Source organism: Ursus americanus, chromosome 35 (genome assembly GCF_024610735.1).
Source record: "Ursus americanus isolate L20-20 chromosome 35, mUrsAme1.1.p, whole genome shotgun sequence".
NCBI lineage: Eukaryota > Metazoa > Chordata > Mammalia > Carnivora > Ursidae > Ursus > Ursus americanus.
In genome coordinates this window covers 27128149-27145197 of record NC_142161.1, presented here as the reverse complement: position 1 = coordinate 27145197, position 17049 = coordinate 27128149, and the positions used below count along the sequence as shown (strand labels likewise).

At 37.2% G+C, this 17049-nt stretch overlaps 1 protein-coding gene across 2 annotated transcripts in view; it reads left to right on the top strand.

Moving 5' to 3' along the window:
* The window catches only part of MAP4K5 (mitogen-activated protein kinase kinase kinase kinase 5), a 103133-nt gene extending 86324 nt beyond the window's left edge, over positions 1-16809 (top strand). Inside the window, exons 27-32 of one of the 2 annotated variants that reach the window (XM_045798738.2) lie at positions 58-235; positions 3247-3315; positions 5751-5843; positions 8632-8702; positions 10987-11042; positions 12827-16809. In XM_045798738.2, coding sequence (XP_045654694.2) covers positions 58-235; positions 3247-3315; positions 5751-5843; positions 8632-8702; positions 10987-11042; positions 12827-12914 — 555 coding nt within the window. In that variant the 3' untranslated portion in view covers positions 12915-16809. The remainder of the gene's footprint in view (positions 1-57; positions 236-3246; positions 3316-5750; positions 5844-8631; positions 8703-10986; positions 11043-12826) is intronic. The other variant, XM_045798775.2, reaches the window with a different exon arrangement.
* The last annotated feature ends 240 nt before the right edge of the window (positions 16810-17049 follow it).

Sequence of the window (17049 nt, the reverse complement as noted above, 5' to 3'; positions counted from 1 at the left end):
ACATTATGAATGGTGAGATGGTTTCTAAATTATATTTCTGTTGTTTATTTTTTGCAGCACTTTGATTTTCCTTTGCCAAGTCCTCTGAATGTTTTTGAAATGCTGGTAATACCAGAGCAGGAATACCCCATGGTGTGTGTAGCTATCAGCAAAGGCACCGAATCGAATCAGGTTGTTCAGTTTGAGACAATCAATCTGAACTCTGCATCTTCATGGTTTACAGAAATTGGTGCAGGTAAGTGTCTTTCACCTTGTGTTCAAATACTGGTGCTTTTGCATATAAAGGACGCAGAATAAGCTCAAGTAGCGTGATCCACACCATCTCCCAGGTTGAGGCAGAGGAGCGCGGGCATGTTGTGACGGTCTCTCTGCCTGAGGCAATCGACACAAATTATTTTACCAAGAAAAATTTTAATGTTCCCGACATATGAAGGTCTTAGTTGTTATCAGTTAACTTTTTGAACTTCCTAAATAGTTAAATTTTTAAAGATATTTTTCAAGTTTTATCAGCTTCTCAGGCAAAGAAATTTACCTCTTTCCTATCAGTTTCCTCCCCACACACACACCTCCTAGAATCATTAGGTTCAAGTGCTTCAGACTTTACTAGAAGCTTCTCGTGTGTGACCTCCAAGCGTTACCATTTAAAGATACTGGGAAATAGCTCTTGTGCTTTGTAAGAATGGTTCGTTAGCCTAGGATTTTACCAAATGTGTCTCATTGAAAGTCCTGAAAAGGTTGGGAAGTGTATTCTTAAACTTTAAAATTGGAACAAATGAAGAATTTTTAAAAATCTATGTAATAAGTGAGATGAAGGGGATCTTTTACTGTTTGTTGTGCTAGTATATTATTTGATCATTTGTGACCCTATAGCAAGTCTTTTTTTACATAGGAGGTCAAGCAAGCTTCAGTCAGAACTAGTTCATTACTTACCACTGTTTTATTTGTTTAGTACCTTGTGAAGAAATTTGTTACAAGCATTAAGTTTGATAGTTCTTATTAAATACCTTTTGCTCATTTATAGGCTAAATTACAAGAACTCTGTATATGACCCAGCTATTGAAATTAATGTAGAACCACACCGATGTCACTTTGAGAATAAGAATCGACACGAACCAGTGGTGTTCTGATACAGGCAGTTGGGGTGCAGAGAAGCCTAGCTTGTAGCCGCTGTCAGTTTCTGTGGTATAAATACTCCCACCAAGGGAATATTTCAGAGTACCAACCTGATGTCATGTGGCTCACAAAATTCCTGAGAACTCAGCAATCCAGTACAAGCCAGTTCCAGCATGCAGCGGACTGTGCGACCACTCTCTTTATGGACAAGTCATAATTTCCAGTAAAATAAGATTGTATTCTGTACCCTCCCAATCCCATGTACACTCCACCTTTCTTCCTAATTTATTGTTTAAACGCTTTTGGTTGCGTTAGAACACCACCTCCTGTATAACTAACAGAAAGATGCAAATGACATTGTTTTAATATCATGAAATATAAACAGCCCAAACAAAAACGTGTGTCTGTTATGTAGTTACTGCCACAGAGAAGAGTTATAGATTGGTTTATTTAAAAACCAAGATCATTTTTGGCAGATAGCCCCAATTTTTTTTTTTTTTTTTACTGGTTAGTATATAATAGTAGTATAGAGCAAGGCACTTCATACAGTTCCCTGTACTTGCAACCAGCTTCTTCTGTACGATATATTAAGAGGTTGCATTGCTCAAGGGTACACATCTAGTTAGTCCTCTTGTGAATTTGTGGTAGAGGGCTTTGAGGGTTTTGTTGTTGTTGTCGTTGCTTTGTTTTTTAATGCCTGAGGGTACTGTTCTACCCACTTTTAACACTGTGTAGGGTAAATTAAGGCAGACCCAAAATTACTTTCTGAAGAGGGCCAGGACTCTGCCTAAGGGTAATCATTCAAATCACCCTCAAGCAGAGGTTGTCCTTATTAGGCTTCTCCATTTTTGCAAATGATTGTTAATCCAGCCCTCATCTGTGTTCATTATTGAGGTCAGACCTTCGGTTGGCAACAGTTGTAACAGTTAAAATGAACTCCTATTCCAAGACTCTTTCAGTCTTAGTGTGATTTATTATTGCAGTATCTTTATCTCCAAGGGTGATGCTTAGCATATTATCAGCACTCAGTAAATATTTGTTGAATAAATGAATGTATATAGATTTACTGAGAAAAACTATATTTTGCAGTGTTGCCTGAGGGACCCGTGGTTTATCAGTTCTATAGGTCTAAATGCTTCACTTAGTATGGGCTTTTTGAAAGGTCCACAAGCCCCACAGTATTATATAAAACTGTGTTTATGTTCAAATGTGCAGTTTCTAAGGGAAGGGCTTCCCAAAGAGATGTAATTAAAAATGACTGTTCTAGGGGCGCCTGGGTGCTCAGTCGGTTGGGTGTCTGCCTTCAGCTCAGGTCGTGATCTCAGGGTCCTGGGATGGAGCCCCACGTTGGGCTCCCTGCTCAGCAGGGAGTCTGCTTCTCCCTCTCCCTCTGCCCCTCCCCCTGCTCAGTGCTTGCTAGACCATTCAAGCAAACTGAGTGCCTAAAATGAATTGTTTTACCAAAATGTTTTACAAAAATGTCATCACATCTGTTAGCAGAGCAACCCTGTGAATATCAGCAAAGTTATGAAAGTTGCTTCCTTCAAAGATGTTGACAGTATTGTCCATTATATTACTCTGTGGCCTCTTAATAAAGGAAGTCCCACTTATACACACACACACATACACCAACACCAGGAAAGTTTCTCTCTGATCATATATAATTTCATTAATCTTTTTTGCTTTCTCTGAATTACTGGCTTATTTTTATCTCAGATGCTGTGATTCACCTAACTGATCTTGCTTCCATCCTCCCATTGGCTCATGTAAAATACACAGCAAAATCTAATGGTTGTATAGCATGCATTTACTCTCTTCCCCATATTTACCCTTGGCTTCATTTTAAGTTTGTAACTCACGTTTCTATAACGAAATGCAAAGTTCTATAAATTAAATGCAGAGTTGAGTTTTTCTCTGCTCATTTATCTATGCTTAGGACTTAGGTCTGTTCTAAGTGACCTACATACATTTTTTGAAAGATAACATAATACAAAATACAATATCTGTGTTAAATTTCAAAGACTAGTTTAAAATGACAGAAAAATTTTAGAATTTGTGTTTCTTTTCTAAGCTCTGGTTTTTAAAGCATGTCTTATAACGGTAACCCTGTTTTTTTTTTTTTCCCCTTCCAAGGTAGCCAACAGTTGGATTCCATTCACGTAACACAGTTGGAGAGAGATACCGTTTTAGTGTGTTTAGATAGTAAGTACTATTTTAAAGTTTATTCTGAATATACCACTTGATATAACAGATCTTTTTGTGGAATTAATTCTGTTAAACTATAATTCAAGATTTTCACTTTTCTCCTTAAAAGTGGCTTATTTTTATTGATAAATTGGCTACGGTTATAGTAATTAATTGATCTGTTTGTTAATACTATTCTCTGTGACTTTTTCTTTATTTTGTTTGACCTACTTGGAAACATATTAAGACAGCTTGCCATAACCCTGGGGTAAAATTTTGTATAAAACTTCTGTATAAAATTCTGTATGAAACTGAGAGTTTTTTTCCTACCGCACTGTAATTAATGGAAAAAATAGAAGATTATACTAGTATGGCCACTTTTATACTAGTGTGGCCACTTTGTCATGTAACATGAACTTTTGGAATCATGTAGAAGTGAGAGTCTAATGTACGAACAGATTTGACACCTTCACCTGCTAGTCATGATTCTTCTGATGCAGGGAGAGGTGTTACTGATAGAAGTATGTTGTACTATAAGCAGTGGAGAAGCAGAAAAATCTTCAACAACAGGAATTATTTCAATTTTCAAAGAAATCTGGTTCTTAAAACCTACCTTATTTTTATGTGGTAAATCATGCAGGGTGAAATTCACCCACACTTAAAATTATACTTGAAACTTGGCAGCCATTGCTATGTTTGATCCATTCCAATATTTTTAAATTACTGGACCTGCCCATAGGTGTTTGGGGTAATTTTAAAAATTGTTCTACTTACTGAACTTGCCTGTATTTTTGTCCTAATTTCTATTCTCTAAAGAGTTCCCTAGTGGATTTGCCTTATAGAATCGTAAAGATCATCAATACTATAGAGAAGTAAACCAAAATCCAAATTGTTTCATTCACCCATCATCCTTTTTTTTAAGTACTTTTGATTCTTTGAATACTGGTAAGATTGGAGTGTTATTCTGTAAACTTTAAGTGAATTCGATAAATTCTTTTTTATCCAAACAAGTAGGAAGTTTAGTACTGATTAAGCAAATAATCAGAATTTAATATTAATAATGTTGAACCTTTAATATTGAAATCCCTAAAAACCTTCTGAGTCATCTAAGGAAAATAAATTGTGCTTAGTTTTCATTTTGTTGACTTATGTATTTTATCAAAAAATGTTAAAAGCCTTTGATTAGGGGCTCTGAGTGGCACAGTCAGTTACGTGTCTGCCTTCGACTCAGGTCATGATCTCGGGTCCTGGGATTGAGTCCCACATGGGGCTCCCTGCAGAGCCCGCAGGGAACCTGCTTCTCCCTCTGCCTCTGCCAGTCTCTCTCTCTCTCTCTCTCTCTGTGTCTCATGAATAAATAAATAAAATTTAAATAAATAAATATGCCTTAGGAAAAAAACGTTTGATTAGCTGGGCCCTCCATTTCATAATTATTCAAGGTAAAAGGAAAGATGACTTTCTTGAGCTTTTCGGGTTTTTTTAGGGGAGCAGAATAAGACTTTAAAAATGTGTTGTCGGGGCGCCTGGGTGGCACAGCGGTTGGGTGTCTGCCTGCGGCACAGGGCGTGTTCCCGGCGTTGTGGGATCGAGCCCCACATCAGGCTCCTCCGCTATGAACCTGCTTCTTCCTCTCCCACTCCCCCTGCTTGTGTTCCCTCTCTCACTGGCTGTCTCTATCTCTGTCGAATAAATAAATAAAAAATCTTAAAATAAAATAAAATAAAATAAAATAAAATAAAATAAAATAAAATAAAATAAAATAAAATAAATAAAAAAATAAAAATGTGTTGTCAACCATACAGTATAAATCAGTGTTAGTAAGCAGCAGTAGAGATAGGCCTATAATCACACATCATGGTAGACAGGTAGATAATGCAGAGAGAAGGTGTCTTCCAAGTCAGAGGTAAAGAAGGTTAAATTTAAAACAAATAGATGAAAAATAGATTTGTGTATACTCACCATCCCAGAGTCTACTTATAAGAACTTACGACCCTTGAGAAGTACTGCTTGTTGCCCCTGTGTACCACTATGCAATATTATTCATGTACTAAAGTTATGAATTACTACAAATATTACTTATCATGTGTTATATAATTTGTAAGGGAAAAAATCAACTCCAGTTGCTAATTGGGCACTAAGGTTGCTACTTTGAAACATCATGCTTTTTAAAAAATGAGAATGTAAGTGTTCAGCATATCCTAAAGAGAAAAAAAAAGGAAAGGAAAAAATAGCAGTGGAATTGCTGTATTTACTAAAGAAGGCACTTTTATATCTTATAAAACAGATAGTTTGACACATACTAATGACAGTTTTTCAGTGGGCAGACTTGAATCGTAATAGTCGAACTTTATTAAGAATATTTGTTCTGTATCCATAAAAAATGCACATATCAAGTTACATTTATTTTAGCAGATTTGCATTTCCACTTTTGACTTGCTTTTTCTTTTTTAAAGAATTTGTAAAAATTGTAAATCTACAAGGAAAACTAAAATCAAGTAAGAAACTGGCCTCTGAGCTAAGTTTTGATTTTCGCATTGAATCTGTAGGTAAGTCTGCTTTTTTTTTAAGTATAATTGACATATGATATCTTGTTTAAAGTGTATGACATAGTCATTTGATATTTCTATGTATTATGAAATGATCCCACAGTAAGTCTGGTTACCGTCAGTCACCATACAAAGTTACTACAGTGATGTTGACTGTATTCCCTATACTGTACATTATATCCCTGTGACTTATTTGTTTTATAACTGGAAGTTTGTACCTCTTAATCCCCTTCACCTATTTTGCCTAAGCCTCTGTTTTTTAATAATGTGTTTAGAATACTTGATTTTTTGTTCATTCCATACTTAGGGTTGTCTAGACCAGCACTGTCTAGAAGTTTCAGTGATGTGGAAATGTCCTGTGTGCTCTTAAATATAGTACTCATTAACCACACCTGTTAAGTTCTTGAAACATTGCTAGTGCTACATTTTAATTTTTTAAATTTTAAATTTTAATGTAATTTTAATGTTAATAGCCACGTGTGGCCAGTTGCTGTATCATATTGGACAGCGCAGTTCTAGACCTTAATAAATCTTCTGTTGTTTCCTGGGTATTTAAAACTTGAAACCATTTTTTAAATTTCTGTTCATTGTTCCCTTTGCTGCATGAAGTGAATTATGTACTCGCAGTTTTTTTCCAAATCATGAAGGTATTTGTGTGATGTGATTAATGGTGTTAGATATGCTTTAAATCTTTGCCATGTAATGTTCCGGTTGGTGTGTTGATGGTTATTGCGTGTCGGTCCATTTATATATAAATAACTGGTTTCCCGTAGGACTTGGAAACTAATATGCCATTTTAGTTTGCTTTCCTGTCAGTGAGTATTTTACTCTGTAATACTCATTGGTTTTATGATACAAATTATATTTTATTGTTGTTTGTATCTTCATTGGTTATATGTCAGTAAATATTTTCCCAGGGATGACAGAACTTATGAAAAAAATACCATAATGGGAAACATTTTGAACAATATATGATATGACTCTACTATAAGTCAAAAATAGTTAAAGTCGGCAATTTTTATTTGGGCCATAAAAAATATATGTATTTCATAATTAAATGTATATTCTTTAAAAAATGTGTTTCTCATCATTTAGAAAGTTTGTTTCATCTATTAAATATTTTAATGGTTTCTTAACTGGAATTTTGCCCTTTCGTGAAGTACATTCATCCCTCTATGTAAACGTTTTACATAAAAGTAATTTGCTTGCAATTGGGAAATTTAATTTATTGAAGCAGGAACCCTAAACATTCTGTAGATGGCTGGACAAAAGGGATTTTGAAACTAGTTTCTTCTTTTACTCCTTTATGTGCTGGATTATTGCATACCAGTTTCCAAGATTTAATATTTTCAGTAGGGATTCTGACATATAGATCTTTAGTTCCTTTTCATTTTAACGGAAACATACTGGTACCTAAATTTTTTCATATGTTTCACATTTTTTAGGGAATTTTAATTGTTACACAGAAGTTTGTTCTTCTTAAGCTACCATCTCTCCTTGCTGATGAACTTGGAAATAATTACAGGGATCCTCCTGGGTAAAAAAAAGAGTCCCTTTAAATCACCTTTTAAAAATAAAACCAGTAGCTGAGTCTTTTTATTTGTCACAGTTAGTGAAACGTGGGATTTGTTACTGTGAAATACTTTATTTTTACTGAGCTAACTTACATTCCCAGAACATTCTTAATCTAACTTTTTACAGTCAGTATTCTAGTAAGAAACGAAAGGCTTCAGTCACTTTCTCCCTTTACCTTACTGTGTAGGACATGTGGCTAACCCCCCAAAATCAGATGGGCTCTCTTCCTCACTGACTGCACTTTAACGACTGCAGCCCTCTGCCAGGAAGGGCCCAGAGGCCCTGCTCTCCTCCCCCACAATTGTGTGGCCTGCCCACTCTATTTCTAAGGGTGCCTCAGTGGGCCCAGGCCTGTTGCTTGAAACCAGGCAGAGGATAGAGATGGACAAGGCACAACAAGAACAGGTTTCCCTCCAAGACCTTCAGGCCACACCAGGGGACCATGGGAAATGGATAGGGAGCAGGAGGGGCTGTGGCCTGTCATGTGGTGGCCACACTTTGGGGTCATGGTCACTCCGGAATCCAGAGCCATTGGGAAGGTGAGCAAGCTTGGCGGTGAGCCCTCATGTGGACAGTGAGGCCTTCAAGTCCAGGGCAGAGAGGCCCAGAGGGCTCCAGAGGCCTGAGGTGGGTGGGAGTGGGGGTGCTGAAGGCTGCAGCAGTGAGTGCTATAACTGGGAGCCCCTCTGAATAAGAATAGGCCCACAGATCATAAATATTCAGTGTGTGGTTGCATTTTGGATTGTAAGACAGGTTTAGGTTTTAAAATAAAATTTGTAGTAGGGAAATGTAAATATACATAAAAGATGCTTCCTTAATAGCTACTTGTAAATATATGACAGTATTTAAATAACCGTGTTTTTGATCCAAAATACCAATTATGTGTGTTTTATTTTTTTATTCGTCTAAGACAAAAGCATATGAAAGAGAAATTAATATGTTGATATCCAGCTCAGAAGAAGTTAGCCCATGTTTAAATGAATTCCTGTTATATATATCTTTGAAAACTTTCATGACTCTGCCTCAATAAATTATTTGAGCTTAGGCATGCCTTAGCCACAAAAATGTTGGGAACTGATGGTCTAGACAGTGGAATTTTGCACCAAGCACTTGGAGAGTTTTACATTAGTATTTATTTAAAACAGTGAAGGAAAATGTATAATGAATTACTCTGTGCTTTATTTTAGTTTCTGTTCTCTCTAATCTTTTTTAGTATGCCTTCAAGATAGCGTGTTGGCTTTCTGGAAACATGGAATGCAGGGTAAAAGCTTCAAATCAGATGAGGTAAGGCTTCTCACATTACCTCCCATGATTCCCACAAAAGATTTTAAATGTTGCAGCATTCATTTTATGCATTTTCTTTCTGAACCCACGGTACTCTGAGTAGTTCCTTTAATGCTATGAACCAGTAGAGCAGAATTGCCAGTATCTTCCCTTCAGATAATTTTATTTTGTATTCATTGTATGATTCTCAGAGGCCACGAGGAATTGTCAAACATGAGTTTGTATAATTTAGTTCTCTAATTTGTAATTTGTAAATGTGGTTGCCAAGGTTGCTAAACTTCTCTAAATTTGATAAGTCTCTTCCATAATCTATAAATGTATAGCTTCTTTTTTAATATTATATTTAAAATTCTAAGTTAATATGTATTAGTTCACAGGACTAAGGAAAAATCTAAGAAAATTAACTCATTTAGTAAATAATTATTGAGTACCAACAACATGCAAGACTCTATTATTATAGCACTGTAAGGCGTAATGAAGTTTAGTTATAAATAATATCAAACCCTTAGACCATCTGTGTTCCAGGCACTTTACAAGTATTCGCTTATTTAAAGCTAACAATCCAGTAGGGTTAGGTACTATTCATATTCCTATTTTTTATAGGCACAGAGTGGTTAAGTATCTTGCCCAGAGTTAAGTGGCTAGGTAAACGGCAGAGTCTGGATTTGAAGGGAGGGTCTTCAAAAATCACTTTTAATTGAGATAATAAGGCTACATTTCATGCAGGAGAGGGACTTGGAATCCTGCCTGGAGAGAGGAATCCTAATAGTTAAGATGATACTAACATAGACATTTCCTACTCATAAGTGTACCTGTGTAATTCCTTTACACCATTGTCTCACACATTTTTGGACTTATTTTAAAACTGGAAGTCTTCTATTTGAATTATCTTTAGTTTTATCCATGCTCTTATTTATATGTGACTGATTATTTGTACTCTTACATGAATATGGAGTTAGAATGCTTCCAAGAGAAAATAGCATAAATCAGCTATCTTTGGATGTGTCCGTTTATCTAGTTGCTCATGTCACTAAATGTCACCAGGTCCCTGCATTTAATGAAACCTGCAGTCTTACTGCCATAAAACTAATTGTTCTTAGATGCTTTTCTCAGTGTGTCGTGTCACTCCTGTGGTTAGAAATCTATAGAAAACACCTGTTGCTCACTATATCACAAGTTCTATTTTCTGTTTTTAACTCATCTTGCTTACCTTTCTTTTTGTGTTCTCATCCTTCATTTGGGCCCAGCTGTGATATTCATAAAGTAATACTCAACCATTCAACCACAATGATTGGAACATTTCTGAAACTTAACACTCTGAAAATCAGCTCCATGTAGTATAGCACCTCATTAATTTCCCGCTTCAAGGTTATGAATTCTGTCCCCCTGGCTACACTGCAAATTCATTGATAAGAGTATTTCTATACTTATTTAGATCCACACTGTTGTAGTTTGGACTCCTCCAAAAGCTGACCTTAGCCTAAGACAAGGAATCAAGTGCGGTTAGTTTATTGGGAGTAGATGCCAGAAAACAAGTGATAGAGTGAGGAATATAAGATGGAGAAAGGCAAAAAACCCCAGTAAAGAGTATATTAGTAAACTGGTTCCCACTATGGGCTCCAGGGCTTAACCCTAAAGGGACCGCTGAGGAAGGATATAGAGAACACTTCACCATAGACCCATTTGAAGGTGGGGAGGCTGGTGCATTTACACACCAACTGCTGTCTCTTTTGATTAAGGGTTAGTCCCAGGGGTATAAACTCCCCACACTTCGGAGTAGCACCTGCCCATGAGTTTGTGTACTTTCGATAGCTGTGGGAACCATCGATGCACTGAAGTAAGACACAGCCAGCTCTGTAGAACTCAGGTGGGCAGTGGGGTGCCACCATAAGCATCTGCACTGATGGAAAGAAGAGTGGGGGCTCTGCAGTTCAGCAAATCCGTATTCAAATCCTGGGTCTACTAGTTATATAATCTTAAGCCAGTTACTCAACTTCTCTGAGCCTTAATGGTTTTTTTTTTTTTCTTTCAATACTATGGGAATTATATATTACAAAGAGTTCTCCTAAGGAAGGTACCTGACCAATACCAGATATTCCATAAATGTTGGTTTATTTCTTACTAATAAGGCAGTCAAAGAAAACTTACTAAAATTTATTTCACTTGAGGAATTGAGCCTATCAAAAATTATCCATATGTTTAATAATTGCTCTAAGTGGTTTTTAAATTATGATTTAAATAATATGGGGACAAAGGTATGACTATAGGTATTTTCTTTTCATAGGTTACCCAGGAGATTTCAGATGAAACAAGAGTTTTCCGCTTGTTGGGATCAGACAGGTAATAGTTTGGTTGTTTCAATTTCATCACCAAAGGAGTTCAGTAGTTGTGTTCTTAATTATATTATTACCCTGTAACTCTTTCAAACAAGATTCTTAGAAGGCTCAGCAACTTAGAGAAATTTCCTTGTATCTTTATTGAGACAGAGAGGAAGAATTTAATTATTCGATTAATCAATCTTTTCACCAGTGCAAGGATCATGATTCTAGAGATATAGTCAGCCAAGACAAAGTGTGTTAATACAGGTGTTTCTGTCCCTAGTACCATGACATATTTCAGGTCCCTTCATTTTCATCAGTTCTTCCTGGTTTGTTATCTTCTATTAACTATCACTACATAAACCCAAAAGAATATGCACCTCCTGACGTTTTTGTATCATTTTGTATCAGAAAACATTCGACTCCGTTTTTGAAGTCAGTCTAAAGTAGAAGGAATTATGTGGTCTCTGTGGTCAAAGTGAAAGACAAATTCCAGACTGTGTCATCGTAGGAAACAGCTTAGGAGCTTTGTTCTCCAGAGTCTATATTGTCTGCCTGTACAACTAAGAGAATACCCCTCCCTTCCTATTTTCCCACCAAAAGTTGTTACTGCAGCAAAACTGGCTACGGTTGTAGGCATCAGTTTTGAGGCAAGGACAAAAAACCTCTGGTCTTCCAGTTCGGGCTGGTCACAGAATCACTATTTGGATGGGTGTCTCGGAATCCTGTGTTCTTCTCTGAGCTCTTCTTTCACCCCCTTCTTGTTAGTGTGTATCATTGACCCTTGAACAACACAGGTGAACTGCATGGGTCCACCTATATGCAGATTTTTTCAATAAATGCAGTACAGTACTGTGAATGTATTTTCTCTTAGGGTTTTTTATTTTATTTTTTAAGATTTTATTTACTTATTTGACAGAGACAGCCAGCGAGAGAGGGAACACAAGCAGGGGGAGTGGGAGAGGAAGAAGCAGGCTCCCAGCGGAGGAGCCTGATGTGGGGCTCGATCCCATAACGCTGGGATCACACCCTGAGCTGAAGGCAGACGCTTAACCGCTGTGCCACCCAGGCGCCCCTCTTAGGGTTTTTTAAATAACTTTTTTTCTCTAGCTTACTTAACTGTAAGAATCCAGTATGTTAAATGCATAAAGCATACAGAATATGTGTTAATCAACTGTTTATGTTATCTGTAAGGCTTCCAGTCAACAGTAGGCTATTAATAGTTAGGTTTGCAGGGAGTTAAAAGTTATACATGGGGGGGCGCCTGGGTGGTTCAGTCGTTAAGCACCTGCCTTCAGCTCAGGTCATGATCCCAGGATCCTAGGATCGAGCCCCACATCAGGCTCCTTGCTGGGTGGGGAGTCTGCTTCTCCCTCTTCCTCTGCCTGCCACTCCCTCTGCTTGTGCTCTCTCCCTCTGTCAAATAAAAATAAAATCTTTAAAAAAACAAAGTTATACATGGATTTTTGACTGTGCAGGGGGTCAGCACCCCTAACCTTCATGTTGTTCTAGAGTCAGTTGATTAGACTTCTTGTTTGGCATATATGAGTCAGCAGATTTGGTTTTAGTTGGAGTAAGATAATGAGACTATCCTGAAATGTTTTCAGTATTTTATATTCATAGGTATCAGTTATGCAGTTTTGTTTTTAAGGTGTAAAGTGTAAAGCTGAGTTGGACAGTGCACCTGTGATCTTTATGAGAATATGAACAATGATATTCTTTCCTGGTTTGATACTAGTATTTGAATGAAGCATGCAGTCTCCGTTTTTGCTCTTAAATAAGCCTTTTGTTTTGGTTTAATTGCAGGGTTGTCGTTTTGGAAAGTAGGCCAACAGAAAATCCTACTGCACACAGCAATCTTTACATCTTGGCTGGACATGAAAATAGTTACTAAACAACAAAAACTGATCTCAAATGACAGGAAAATGACTATACTCCATTGAAAGCAAAAATATCTTAAGTTCAGTACAAACTACACTATGATTTACTTTAACTTTTTGGGTTATATCTCAAATGATCTGTACTTTAAGGTAGAATTCAATATTTTCTGTAGCTGGAAACAGCTGTTCTATCTCTTGCCACTGTGTGGTGGTTATATCAAGTTTGCTTAATAAAAGCTACGAGACAAATAGTCCTCTAGTTCCAGGAAACACAGTCTTTTAAAAAAATAATGTTTGTAACAAGGGTGCCATGATATTTTTAGATAACAACTCATGTGATTATCTTCAGAGAGATCAATTTAGTGACAGTTTTCTTATTTTATACCATGTTTTATTCCTTCTTAATGAACATAATTTGATAAAAAAATTATCAAATAAGCCTTTCACTTTTACATTGGCCATTCTGTATGTTTTTGTAAAATAGAATATTTAATCCTTATTTATTAATCTCTTGCTGGAGTGGTGTGATATATGTAACTTTTAGCAGAGGAGGGTTTCAGAGCAGCTTAAATTTTTTTATAATGTATAAAAATTGTGTTTACCTTTTAAGAGTAGTATTTTGAGGGGCTAAAGGCAGTGTGTTTGGGTTCAATACATACATGCAGTTTTGCTTAACACAAGTATTTTATAATACAGGATCATCCAGAATTGCCTTAAAAGGGAGTTTGTGTTTTCAATGATAATAGTTGCAGGGGATCATACAGAAAATATTGATAGTGGTTGAAATATTGTTAGAGGGGTGTGTGTCTAGATGGGACTACCATGTGTATGTATTCTTGACAAGCAGTATAATATACCTGTGATTTTTTTTTACATTAGGGATCATGCATAATAAATTAATATTCATATATATTATCATCCCTGATGTAGGAGGGGATGTATTTAACTGCCCATGACATGTATTTTACTGTTACTATACCAGAGGGGAAACTGTAAAGCAGCTACATGTGTAATCTTGTTTTTTTCACATATGTAGGTATTCAGTTTGAGTAGGTTTAAGAAAAAAAAAATCTTTAAATAAAATTGAATTCCTGATGGGATAGTATAAATAAGTATTATAAAAACCAGTATTCTAAAAATAAGGAAGGGTAGGGCCATTACTGAGTTTGCTTCTCTTTTGCTGTTGTTAGTATTCAAAATTAAAGTGTCACATTTGGTACCTGTTGTCTTAATGCATTCACTGAGAACAGTTAGCCTTGAGATGATGAACGGGGGTTAGCAATAGCAAAGTATAGATTATTTCAGCAGTTACTTGAGGTGAAAACAGTGTAACAATCTCATTCAGTCTTTAGCAATTCTGTAAAATAGTATTATCATCTCCATTTTTCAGATGAGGAAGTAAGGGTTTAGCCAGGTTAAGAGATTTACCCCGTTCACATAGCAAGTTGGTGGTTGAGCCAGACCATGAGTCTTGTGACTCTGTTCTTTTCACTATGCAAACAATAAAATGTTATGCAAATAAAATATAAAGTAAATTTTCTTTAAAAATGCACGTATCCGATTTCAGTAAGTGTGTGGTGGTTTATTTTGGGTATGTTCAAGGGGGCCTCCGAACTGAAGGACACTGGATACACTAGATGGCAGGGGACCGTACTCAAAAGGAAGTATTTACATACTAGATACAAAGGCCAATGTGTGCCTTCTCTCACTGAATCCTGGCAGCCAGACCTTCCCATCCCGACAATATTCCAAGTCTTCTGTGTGCAGTCTGGCCGGTTCAAGTGGAAAGACCTAAATAGATCCTGACATGAAAATCATGGTTAACATCCCACCACTCCACGCATCCGGAGCTTGCTGTTTGTCTTACAGCCCTATGCTATTAACAACGATAAAACAACCAAGACTTATTATAAAATATCTGAGGAAAACCTATCACCTAAGAGGGAGAAAACAGTTCTGGGAAAAAAGCACTTAGAGGGAACAGACTATCCAAGATGATGTCAAAAGAAAAAAATATATTCTGAAAGATGTTGCAACTATGAATCAAGAGTACAAAACAAACAAAAAAAGGAGCTTTCAAAAAATAAAAACTCTTAGAAAATAATGTGATAGCATAGCTGAATAATTCAATAGAAGTTTAGAATATAAAGTTGAAGAAATTTCTTTGATGAGCACTGGCTGTTATATATAAGTGATGAATTACTAAATTCTACTCCTGCAAACAGTATTACACTATATGTTAACTAGAATTTAAATAAAAACTTGAAACATTAAAAAAAAGTCGAAGTTTCTCAGAAAATAAAACAAAAGGAAATGGAAACAGTGGGGAGAAAAGAAGATTAATAACCCAGGAGGCCCATTATCCAGGCTCTTCAAAAGAAACAACAAAGAAGAAATCAGTGGAGTATTTCAAGAAGTTTTTCCAGTACTAAAGAACTGCGGATTCTAGATTGAAGAGGCAACAGGAGATTACAAAAACCTATACCAAAGCACATCATCGTGAAGTTTCAGAGACACTGGGGTCGAAGAGAAGATCTACGATGTTTCCAAGGAAAAAGGAATAAGAATCAGGGTCAAAGTTCAACGGAAGCATTGCCTTCAAAATTCAGAAATTTCCAACCTAAGACTCTGGACCCAAATAAACTATGAATCAAACCTAAGGGTAAAAATGAAGATATTTTTAGTGGTACAAGCTCTAAGAAACCTTACCTCCCCTATAGCCTTTCTCAGGAAGCTACTAGAGGATAGGCCTCATAAAAATCAGGGCATACCTGAAGACGTAAGATGCAGAAAATGGGAGGGGGATGCAGGAAATCCCTGGAGGGTGGTGATGGGATATCCAGGGATGACACCACCAGGCACAGAGGATGTAACTGAAGCGTATTAGAAGCCCCTAGAGAGACCAGGGCAGAAAGACTGAACTGATAAAATACCTGATGCACCTCAGTATCTTAAGAGTTAAACAACTAGCCAAGAGGGAGAGGTTCCTCCTAAGACGGACTGAGAAGAGAACAGGGGTAAGTTCCTTTACTTCAGAGACCCCAGAAAATAGGCAGGAGGGCCTTTCAATACTGAGATGGAGAAGTGGGAAAGGTTGATGTAAGAGTTCATTATTGAAGTCCTTGCCGCGTAGACAACGGCAGCTTGATTCTACCAGGTCTTCTGAGACGCTGTTGTGATAGCTCCCACAGTTGTCTCCTGGAAGACCAGTGGCTGGAGCCTTTATCTACAGACTCTCACTCCTCAGGGTTGAGTTGCTGCTGCGGCATTATCTCCTGAAGTGCCAAGTTGCATCTGGCACTCGCCAAGTAGGCTCCTGAGATGTCGGACAAGGCCCTGAGGCAGAAAGCCGAAAGAGTAGGAGATAAATCTGAGCCCACTGCCTCAGTGGCTGAACGGAGGTGGGTGGAAGGGATGTTTTTCAAGGCCCCAGGGTTCAGTCAGTGATGGTATTATTTCTTATCTAAAACTGAAATTAAAAACAGGAAAGCAAAATGGTGTATAGAAGAGCAAAAGTCAACCATGACCAGGGGTTGAATGGCATCATATCGTTAACAGTAATATTACTCTAATCAAAATTGCAGGGGAGTTGTAGTAGCAGAGGACGCGGCCTTGTGGAGGGAAGGTAGAAAAATTACCTAGACTGTCATCTTTCACAGTAGGAAATCAATAGATAATACCTAAAAATTAAAAATCAAGAAATAGCTTATTTAGTGACAGAGAAGTAAAATAATCTGCTAAAAGAGGAAAAGTTGTTTTTGAGGCGAGGGGTGGGTGAGGGGCATGTATTTTGGGTGATAAACTTTAAGGACTATTTGGTTATTTATGTGCATGCCTATATTTGGGTTTTTGTTGGTGTTTGTAATAAGACCTTTATTTGCTTATTTGTCAGAGCGCAAGCAGGGGGAGCAGCAGGCAGAGGGAGAAGCAGGCTTCCTGCTGAGCAAGGAGCCCGATGAAGGACTCGATCCCAGGACCCCGGGATCATGACCTGAGCCGAAGGCAGATGCTTACCCGCCTGAGCCACCCAGGTGCCCCAGAATTAGGTTTGGTGTTGTAAAGCTGCCAGTTGATGTAAAGATTGTGTGTGATCCCAGCAGATCTTTCTAAAGAAATTGACGCATTGATTCTAAAATGACATGAAATGCA